The sequence below is a fragment of the Marmota marmota genome, unplaced genomic scaffold, assembly GCF_001458135.2.
Source record: "Marmota marmota marmota unplaced genomic scaffold, marMar, whole genome shotgun sequence".
Taxonomy (NCBI): domain Eukaryota; kingdom Metazoa; phylum Chordata; class Mammalia; order Rodentia; family Sciuridae; genus Marmota; species Marmota marmota.
The window spans coordinates 27,310,890-27,321,805 of NW_026000242.1; the positions used below are offsets into that span (position 1 = coordinate 27,310,890).

Below are 10,916 nucleotides of genomic sequence, written 5' to 3' on the forward strand. Positions count from 1 at the left end.
CGGCAGGTGGGTACCAGGGATTGAACTCAGTGGCACTTGACCACTGAGCCACATCCCCAGCCCTATTTTGTATTTTATTTAGAGACAGAGTTGCTTAGCACTTCATTTTTTTTTTTTTTTTTTTTTTTTTGCTGAGGCTGGCTTTGAACTCTTGATCCTCCTGCCTCAGCCTTCTGAGCTGCTTGGATTACAGGTATGCACCACCGCACCTGACCTCTAACAGTCATCTTCATTACAATTCTTATAAATTTTTTTTGCTTACTTATATTTTGCCTGTATACCCCGTTACAATATCAGCTTTTGGAGGGCAGCAATCTCATGTTTGCCTTATTCATTACTGTGCCTTGTAGAGATAAATGAGGACCATCCAAATGAGAACAAGCAAAGGCTATTTATTCAGACCATGTTATAACAATGTAGTCAGTCAACCTCACTTGCATTTTGGCAGAGATTCAAAGGCAGGCCGAGCAGTGGGAAAGAGGAACGGCAGGTCAACCCTGGGTGGGTGCTATTGATAGGCGAAGATGGAGGTAGACTAACTAAAAGCAGGGTACCCTGTATTTGGCTTTCCCCTGTTGGTCCTTCTTTGGAAGCAGGAGCCCAGAATAGGGAAGCTGTAAGTTATTAATCAGTTTCTGGCCATTTGGGGTCAGCTGGTACAGAGATTATTCTTTGGCTTCTGGGACTGATTGCTATAGACAGTAGGTTAGCTGTGAGTTAGAGTCCTGTTTTATGCATATTTGTTTGTATATTCAGTCTTTCAATCCCCAGGACCAGCACAGTGTCCAGCATAGAGTAAGAACATGGTAAGTATTTATAAATTAATTGATAGGCAGAACTCAGAATTTGACATTGTGCCCCTGAGATACAGCTCCCTCTTTACTAACCCCATTTCCTTCTTTACTAGCCCCATCTCCATGTCACTTCCTAATCTTGGGTAAGTTGGACAGACTCTCCACAAGCTTTTCATTTTTCTTTTCACGCATTTCACAGAGAACTACTAAGTTCCACAGTGCCAAAAAGCAATTCCCAAGGAAATTGAGCTCTGGATTCTTATTTCTAGCTTAGACCTCTATTCTGCACTGCAAGTCAACTGTCTGATGGACATCTCAATGACAATGTCCCACCTCTCAAGGCCCATCATCAGCCCCTCCTCCCTGGGAAGCCTTCCCTCTTTTCTTTCTTTCTATTTGTTTCACTTATGGCAAAAACACTCCTAAAGTGGTTTTTGGTTACATGGGAAAGTAAATCAGGATAAATGTGAGTAGAACACAGGGAAGGAGGGAAAATGAAAAATGTGGAACTGGTGGTATTAGCAGGAAGAGGGCCCCTTTGGAGTACATGAGGGGGCTGGGCAGTCAAGACATCTCAAGGCCTGGAGCTGGGAAAACGATCTGATGTGAAAGATACAGCTGGGAATCCCAGAATAGTATCTAAACCTGGGTACTTCAACAGCAAAAGCACTGGGACATTGGGAAGCACCTCAGAAAGCAGTCATTTCTGTAGGGGAAAGAGTGAGCAGGGTCGAGGTGGAGGAGGCACAGGAAGGGTGTTCAGACAGTGAGGTGTATGGGACATGATCCCTGTGCATGCGTGCCAGGTGGGACCTCTTCTGGACTCAGAAAGGGGTAGGGATCTTAAAGTAAGAACAGCATACACAAGAGACTCTAACGTTTGTTTTTGCTTTTTTTTTTTTTAATCTGCCATCTAGGATTTCCCAGCATTTTCTGAGGAAGGGCTTGAATAGGGTTGGGTGTTCTCATCATGGAAAAGTGATTGGGTTGCATCCAGTAGGAGCACCTCCCCTTCTACCTAAGACCCAGTGCAGTCTAGGGTAGGGAAAGAACCCCCTACAATTGCAAGCTTTGGGAGTTGAGTTATCCAAGGCTATTGGCCTTGGTGATAGTTCTCTTTCCCACACTCCATCTTACACCTGTCTTTGTGACACTTCATGCAAAAATATGATCTAAACTTCTATAGGTTCTGTCTTCCTAATAGTTCTTGAATCTGCCCCTTCTGGTCTACTGCCTGTACTGTAGCATGGCTTCCTACCTCCTAGAAATTCACTCTAATTGGGTGCCCGGAACCTGCATTTCTGATCTCTCTCCTGAAAATCCATCCTACACAATGCCCTCATTCCCCTTGTCTTCCATTTCACTCTCTTTTATTTATTTTTTTTCTTTTACACAACACTTGGATCTTTTTAGAAAATCTGCAGTTGCAGGACACAGAGGGTGGAACCGATACCTGGGATCCCACTAAAATGGTTGTTTATTTTCAAGTATTCCTTTACCAAGAGTGTGTGAAGAAAACCACCTGAGCAAAGAGATTTAAACAAATATTTAAAAGATGAAAAGCATGAGAAAACACATCAAAGGGAATAGGGGAGACCAGAGAAAGTGGAGGAGGCAGCTATAGTGGAGGAAAATGATCTTGCAGTAGAACCTTGGAGGGTCTGGGCTTATTGCTGGCAGGCATGGGGAGCAGAGAGGGAAAGTCTGCACTTAGACTCACCTCGATTCCTCTGGTCAAATCAGAGGTCAGGTAGCCCAATATTAGCATATGGATAGGGGAACTTACATGGAGGAGCTCTTCTCTAAAAAAAATTAAAGGAAATTCTGGATAGTGCTAAGTTCACATTGTGGGTTTTAGCATTCTAGAGAGAACCATCCTCATTCTGGCAATATAGATCCTACCAACTCAGTTTGGAGAGACTGAGTATAAAAGATGATGGCCAGACTAATTATAAAAACAGATCTCTAGCCCATTATCTATAGTAACAAGCCCAGAAATCAGCCCACACAAAATTACACTATCTGTAAGTTAGACTTGTAGAAAGTCAGATCACTCTCTCTAGCAAGTAGCTCAGGGACCTATACAACAACCCCTGTAATAATCAGCCCTGAACAGCAAGGATTTGATTAATTACTTCCATCTTCCCTGGTTGTTATTTATACTTCCGGCTTAGGACCAACAGGAGAAAGCCAGCCTGATCACCTGGGATACCCTGCTTCAGCCCACATCTAGCATTGTTGACAACAGTCTCCAATCAGGGAAAACTTGAAGCCTTCCTTCTTTCCCACTCTGAAGTTTGCCCACTTCTCTACCTGCTTGTGATTTGCCAGGATGCATGTGAGGGTGGCTGACTCCCTTATACACATAAAGCATGCTCTGAATAAATAGCTTCTGCTTGTTCCCGTTGGAGTTGTCTTCATTTATTCCACCCTTTGAAGTAAAGTCTTCTGGTCACCAAACCCTCCCCACGAATCCAGGACCCCCAGCAGCTGTGCAATGGAGGGGTAAGGAGACCCATATATTCAACCATGGAACAAACCAAGTGAGCTACAAGAGTCAACTGAGCCCCTTGTTCTTGAATATGGACAGACAGCCAAAGTCACCAGCCTTGAGAAACCCAGCAGCCATGGCAGAAGATCAAAGAATAGAGCAGGGTGATCTTGGAGAAAACACATCATTCAGAGACTAGAAACAAGTTTTTGAAAAAAATTTTAATTAGATCTTCGGTGAGACTTGAGAAGATATTGCATCCACAAAACCGAAAAACAGCAGGCTGTGAAAAACAAGTGGAATAAAAAAATCCTCCTGGAAATTAAAAGTGGATTACTAAAATTAAAAAGATTGCAAGTTTAACAGAATAGAAAGCCAAAAGATGGTCTGAATGTGTGGCAGAAAAGATAAGCCTCTTTTTGTAACTTCTTTGTAACTGAATTCAGAAATGGTTAGTGTGTTGGGGCCCTGGAGTGAGGCGTGGGTGTTAGAAGTCCTTGACCTGTGTGTCAAAGGACTGTGTACACGGATCACTCCGATGGCAATAGATAATCTAACTGAAAATCTGACAGTTTACTCGGCTGTTCCTGGTTTTATGGATGTAATATCTTCCTATGTCTCCTCCCAATCACATTAAAGGGTAGAACACAGACTCTCTTAACCATGACCTCTCCAAGGGGGACCCAGCCCTCCCTCCCTCCTCACATCTGCTTCAGTACCACTTAACTACCTACCAGGCTATTCAATATAAGCCTAGGAGCTGGAGCTGTGGGGGGTCAGACTTAGCTGGTTTAAAACTTAGTTATGTTCTAATTGCAAAAATGGGGATAAGAATATTTGTCAAGGCTTTAATGGGGATCAAATGAACTACCTAGTACATGCCACACACTTAGCAGGGCCCCTGGGCACATAGTAAATGATCAGTAAATACTAACAGTTATTAGGGCTCGCAGAACTAGCCTTGTGTTCAACCCAGCTTTAAGTCTACTTTTGCTACTTTTTAATGCCTAAAACACTTTAGAAAGTCAATAAACTCTCAGCTCTATTACCACCTCAGATAGTTCTTCCAGTTCTCAATTTTGAAATGATGTTGCCTATATGTATTTTTGAAGCCACAATTTATTGAAGTAACTTGGGGCCTTACCTGTGTTTTTAAAAAATGTTTGCATTAGTACAATAGAGCTACACATAATAGTTGGATTCATTTTTACATATTCATAAGTGCATGTAACAAAGTTTGCTCCTTTTTTGCTGGTGGATGGGTATTAGGGATTGAATTCAGGGTCACTCTACCACTGAGACACATCCCCAGCCCTATTTTGTATTTTTATTTAGAGACAGGGTCTGACTGAGTTGCTTAGCACTTCACTTTTGCTGAGACTGGCTTTGAACTTGTGACCCTCCTGCCTCAGCCTCCTGAGCTGCTTGCATTACAGGTGTGCACCATTGCACCTGGTCAAAGTTTACTCCTTTCAGTCCCAGGTACTTCCCCGTTTTCTTCCCTTCTCCCTCTCCCTGTTTGTTTGCCAATAGGCACCTAGGCTGGTTCTATAACTTGGCTATTGTGAATTGCAGTGCTATAAACATGGGTATGCATACATCGCTATGCTATACTGACTTTAGTTCACAAAGGTTAGCCAGCTGAGTTTGGATCAGCATTTCCTTTCTGTTGTCAGTGAACTGCCCTCCACCACAGAGTTCAAACCTCACCAACTGTGAGGCCATCAGGATTCTGACCTGGTTCCTTTCTCACAGGCTTGATGTGAATGGCCTTGTCTCCATTGCTGCCATCTATCTCCTACTCCACACCCTGAGCATCAGACTTGGTTTTGTGATTATAATGCCCTACCTATGTCAAGGTTTGCTCAGTGAATGAGCAAATTCAAGGTAGGTGCAGAAAAAAATGGAGGCAAAATTTGTTTGATGAGCAGAATACTAGTGTTTGGCAAGATAAGCACTTGAAAAGAAAAGCCAGCCAACTCAAATGCTAAAACCTTCTGTTGCAGAAAGGGTCATGGGAAAGGCACCCTGTAGCACTGGAAGGCACGGGGTTTCGGACTCCAGAAGGTTTCTAGTGGGTGGATTGACTTCCGATCCACTCACAGAAGGACTTGAAGTCAGTGCCCCTTCTCCAATTCAATTCTGATGCCCGTCTCATTCTGTAGATGTGTGGCCCTGCCTGAGAAACAAATCATATCCCAACAAGGACCCTGGCTCACCCACCCTTCCTTCCTTCATTAATTCATCTGGGCCAACTACCTCATTCCTCTCAGCAGATTTAAAAAAAAAAAAAATCAAGACCTTCTTAAAGGAAGGTCAAAAGAGCTGCTAAAAGTCTTATAGAGAGTGGGAAGGCCAGGTTAGAGCTTGAGTTTCTCAAACTCCAGACTAGTGTACTGCGATGGTGGGGGGAAGGGGTTGAAGGAAGGGGGAACTCTCAATGCAGTTGAGGTAACTGCCTCAGTTTTGGTGTCCACAGTAGAGTTGATGGTCTGGGAGCCCCACCCCTCACCTTGGTTTGAGTCTTTGGTATGGTGTATCACTTGTTAAAAAAGGGGGGAGCGGTGTGGAGAATATTCCCATCAGAGGCCTTGAGAGGATAGGTAGCAGATACTAAGAAATGAATAATACCCAGCTAAGTAACAGTCTAATGTTGAGACTTCAGTGCAACAGGCAAACCAGCTCTTTGTGCATCGTGGGTCCATGCCTGTGGGCTCTGGCAGAGTGACACAGAGAGGAGAAGTCAGTTGCTATTTTATTGGAGGCACCATGGTAGGATGGGAGGCCAGACTGTCACCATCAGCTCTGCCATGGAAAGGGTGGACATGGGCAGGACCAGAAGGGCATAGGGTCCCATCACAGCCCTTATTCTTGTGGGCAGGAGGGGATGGGTCACCTTAACAGTTCCCACCCCAGCTGTTTCCCAGGCCAGCTTAGGCAGAGCACAGCAGAGCAGCGTAGAGTGCCTGGGACCCAGTGTGCAGGGTTCAGACACCAGCTGCTGCCACTTCTGCTCCTTTTAGTGAATGGCCTGAGGAAGGAGATGGCCTTGGCCTGGTCACTGCCAGTGGGAGCCAGGAATGTGGGTGGGGGAAGGAAGGGTCCTCAGGAAAGGAAGAGCAGGAATAGAGAGAAGGGAATGGGGACATAGGCAAGCTCCCGGGTTGGGGCAGTATTAGCCAAGAGGCGGGTCACAGCCACGTTGGGGTTGCCCTGAGCAGGCTCAAACCACTTCTGGAGACATCTCCCACTGTTCCTGTGCTCAGGGCTTGCCTTGAAGGAGTTTCTCCAAATCTTCTCACACAGGTCAGTTGGGGTGGGGAAGTAATGGGGGAAAGGGTGACAGATGTCCTCTGCAGGGCAGCGGTTCTTTCCTGTGGTGGGTTGAGGTAGACAGCTTACTTCCCACTGCTTCCCCATGTCCCCATCATTTACCCTGGGGTAGGGGAGACACGGGGAGGTTTGCATCTGCACCCAGGTTGGAGAACCCCCAATGGGTCTGCCTTCCTATGGGGCCCTGTCAGTGCCACTCACCCTGACTCCAGTGCCAGCTGCTGTACCAGTTGGATTTGCAGGTATAAGAAGTGCGGCAGTCTGCCCACCACTCCTCACAGTCTTCCCGGCACAGTGGCACCCCCACGATGCGTTCTCCCTGCCCACTGGGCCCCACCTGGGTGCAGGCATAGTGAGAGACAGGAACATGAATAGCAGCAATTTGAAGCCTACTAATAGTATAATGGTACTTGTGCCAGGTACTTATTCCAACTGTACATCCTCCCTTGTAAACTCTCTGAGTACTATTATTTTTACAAATGAGAACAATGAGGCTAAGTGCCTTATCCTAGGCGGACAGCTAGTAGGTAGAGAAGATGGAATTCAAACTCGGGTCCGTCTAATTCACCAAGCCTCCCTTGGTGATAGTCCCTATCCTTCTGTTATCTGACCAGCCTCCCCCATGCCATCCTTCAGAGTCAGAGGCAGCTTCCTCTTCACACCTTTCTCCAACAGAGGCCTCTGGCTCTCCTCTGTTCACAGGGATACAACATTTCCTGCTTCTACCAGTCTCCTGGAGATACCATCATATTACCGAAGGGAAGCTCCAGCTCTTAGTAACAAGGTGTCATATGAATTTATCATCTATTTCCTCACCAGCTGGATCCAGGGCCCCAGGTTAGGGGAACACTGATAGAAGCAGATGGCCTGGATGAAGTGTTTCTGACAGCTTGGGGTCAACAATCCACAGTGAACCAAGGTGAAGTTGTGGAGTGGGGACACCTCAAGGTGGGCTTCCCAGCTTGTGGTGGCTGTGCAGCAGGCATTGTCCTTCCAGGGGATACACTGAAAGTAGAGGAAGAAGTAACAGGCATGGAGAGTAAGAGGCAGGGTGGGTAAGTGTCTAGGGCAGAAGGTGGCAGAGTAAAAATGCACCTTAGGAGAAAGCCTGAGCAACTGGGGTAGCTTGAGGCCAGCAATCCCCACGGAGGAGGAACCTTAATATCTTCAATATTCACCTATAGGGCAGAAGGCCCCTGCACACAGACCTCCCAACCCCAGGCTGCTGCAGTAGCTGCTATAGTCCTCTGGAATATGACTTCTGGGGTTTTCAGTTTCTGAGAGGGCAGCAGAGGTCTTGGGGGAAAAGCAAATAGAGAGGAGACCTCAGAGAATCAAGGTTGCATTGATTCAGAGGGACTCACAGGCTAAATGCCAGCTCTGCTCCTCCTCCCGCATCCCTGTGAATTGGCTTTAAGAGTTTGGGGAGGGAACCATTAAGTCATGTTTCCCCAGGACCTGTTGGTAGGAAGGCTTGTTTTGACCTGTGCTGAACCAGCTCTGGGCCTCTTGGATCACCATCTGAGCCATTCCCCAAGTGGCCAGTGCAGCTCAGAAATGGGAACTTGAGATCACTTTCAAACTAAGGAAATAAAAGATCTGGATTGGTTGGGATCCAGAGACCATCTTGGCATTTGTGTTTCTTCCATGATCTGCCCTCTATCACCCCTGGGCCAAGTCTGGACTTTATACCTCTACATAGAGCTCGTCTTCTGGGCCAGGCTCTCTCTTGTGGTGTTGGGCATTCATGCAAACATTGAGTAGCGTGTCTCTAGCCCAGGTGGGCATGACTGTCCACAATCCTAGCAGAAGTTGCCACCACTGTGCCATGACCTGATGCAGAGAGGAAACTCATGATGCTCATACAATGAATAGGACAACCCACTCCACTTCCTTCACCTGTCAGGCACTGAAGAGTACAGACTCCAAGCCTCCCTCAAGTGGCTGAATTACTGACTGCTCCTAAGACCCTCTGGGGTAACATTATAGAATGTCAGAGCAGATGGAATAATCCTTTGTGGTCTGATACCAACCCCAACCATTGTATTGATGCAGTCCAATAAGGGAGAGAGACAAGCCCAACCCTAAGGGGTAGGCTGGGGTGCATGGTTTCAGCCTTTCCTGCAGGAACTCTCCCCATCCCTCCTCCACTTGGAGTCAGCCTTTCTAACTCTGACATATGGGCTGGGAATTTAGAGCTTTGAAATTGGACCACAGCCAACCCCCAAATGCTGGCTGAGTAATCAAACAAATGCTCAATTACTAGAATCTCCATGGAACCAAAGGGCATGGTGGGATGGGACAGTGTAGCCAATGCAGGCCTTACTCTATCAAGTATCAGCCCTAACTTCAGTCCCTAGGAGGGGTAGATTCTCAGAGCACCTTGCCTTCTCCCTGAATGCCTCTAGCTAGAGTCTTTTCCTTAGAACAGAGGTTCTGCTTCTACCAACATCAACCCATCTCAAACCCATCCTGAGTATAAGGCTGGAGAGCCAGACATGGGGTGTATGCCCAGGATGAGGACTTGAGGAACCTTCTGCAACCAAGCCCAAGCTCAAGCCTCAGGACAGGAAGATGGCTTCATCATCTTGGTGTTTATTGAGCACTGTATTTCCAACTTGGTTCTGTATTGTACTGGCAATTCAAGCACCTAATTGCTAAGTCCCTTTTACTTAGCAATTAGATGATTGAATTGCCAGTACAATACAGAACCAAGCAATTGGTTCTGTATTGTCTTCACAATCCAGGACTCTCTCCTTTCTTGTCCCCAGGCCTGGTAGGAGCCTACCCTGGACCCATGATAATGAAACTAAAAACTGGCCTGAGTTTAGGGCCTCACTCCTACCTCCAGAGCCTACCCTCAAATCTAAACCTTAGGCTGCTCTCTCCACAGCACCAATGCTAAGCTCAAACTTGGCCACCAAGGTTTTTTTTTTTTTTTTTTAATGTTTTAGTTGTTGATGGACCTTTATTTTATTTACTTATTTATATGCGGTGCTGAGAATTGAACCCAGTGACTCACACCTGGGAGGTAAGCGCTCTACCACTGAGCTATGACCCCAGCCCCACCAAGGATTTTTAAAGAGCTAATGTAAAGTGAAGAGAGCACTCTCTTCATACTCACTTTCAATGCAGGAGCCTGCCAGTTGCTCGTCCCACCCCTGAGCTGTGAGAAGGCCAAGGGGAACTCCACCCCTCGCCCATTTATTTCCTGGTCCAGTTCTACAAGATCCAGGTGCAGCAGCAGAATTGCAGGTGTCTCCAACTGAGAAGCCTCTTCTGCCCTTCTGCGGGCCTCTGAGTTTCCCAGCTCCACTTCCTCTAAGAAGCAACACCCTGCGTGGGAGAGGACCAGGTCCAGCTTACCTCTCACCAGCTGGATGACTTTGAGAAAACTACTTAAACACTCTAAGTACCAGTTTTCCCATATGTAAAGGGAGCTATTAAAACATGACTGCTGGGAAAAAGAAAGTTCATGAAAAGGACTTGGCATAGCCCCTGGCACAGAGTAAGTCTTATTGGTTTTAATTCTTCGATTCTCTGAAGCTCTCTCCCTCCCACTACCTCTCAATCCCTCTCCCCTGTGCTGTTCTGCAGTTCTACATGCCCCTCCTCAGCTCTCTTACCTGTGGACTGAGTAACAGTGTCCTCTCACAGACTCCTGCTGGAGAGCAGACCCCTCAGCACACAGGATGAAGAAATGGGGTGCAGGATTGAGGACTGAGAGTTTAAATGTACGACCAAAGCCAAAACAAACACAAAACATTCCTCACAACCCACACAATGGCCTCCATTGGCACACAGGGACTGTTGGCCTGTGAAATATTCTCAGAGTGCTCCATCAGAAATGGAGCCCATATTTTTGCTCATTTCTATGTTCCCTCTCCAAAGGAGAAGTAAACAAAGTCACTGAAGTTTTATTGGTAAATAGGAAATGAAAACAAAACACTGGCAGCATTTTTAACTAAAGAAAATAGAGCACAGTCTGTTGTTGAACCACACAGACGATGTGCAAAACGTGTTAATCATCATGTTGGAAAATGACATTTTCCACATCTGGGTTATCACAGCCCAACTACTGAGCAATAATGAGGACCAGGCACAGGGCTGGTGCCATCTGTACACAGTCTGGCTTACCACTTGCCACCACCTCTAGCCTCAACATCCTCCCCATTCTAGATGTGGGGAAACTGAGGCTCAGCTAGGGAGTATGGCAGAGGTAGGCTCTGAACTCAGGGATTGTGATTTCATATCTGATGCCTAAGGCCCAGCTGGAGGTAGTGCCAAAACAGTAGTAC

At 46.4% G+C, this 10,916-nt stretch overlaps 1 protein-coding gene across 1 annotated transcript; it reads right to left on the reverse strand.

Moving 5' to 3' along the window:
• Positions 1–6,043: 6,043 nt before the first annotated feature.
• Izumo1r (IZUMO1 receptor, JUNO) lies at positions 6,044–10,716 on the reverse strand. The gene is made up of 6 exons (XM_015490066.2): positions 10,245–10,716; positions 9,743–9,954; positions 8,311–8,451; positions 7,435–7,623; positions 6,820–6,955; positions 6,044–6,659 (listed from the first exon to the last, which is right to left on the reverse strand). Exons 3-6 carry the CDS (start codon positions 8,446–8,448, stop codon positions 6,391–6,393), a joined length of 732 nt encoding a protein of 243 aa, XP_015345552.1. The 5' UTR covers positions 8,449–8,451; positions 9,743–9,954; positions 10,245–10,716; the 3' UTR covers positions 6,044–6,390.
• Between the last annotated feature and the right edge of the window lie 200 nt (positions 10,717–10,916).

Excerpts from the sequence above, each read along its gene's own strand:
- Izumo1r (XM_015490066.2), bottom strand. The coding sequence starts at position 8,448 with ATGGCACAGTGGTGGCAACTTCTGCTAGGATTGTGGACAGTCATGCCC. Across the intron at positions 7,624-8,310 it reads AAGACGAGCTCTATGTAGAG|TGTATCCCCTGGAAGGACAA; the intron begins GTATAAAGTCCA and ends CTCTACTTTCAG. Across the intron at positions 6,660-6,819 it reads CAGCTGGCACTGGAGTCAGG|GAAAGAACCGCTGCCCTGCA; the intron begins GTGAGTGGCACT and ends AACCCACCACAG.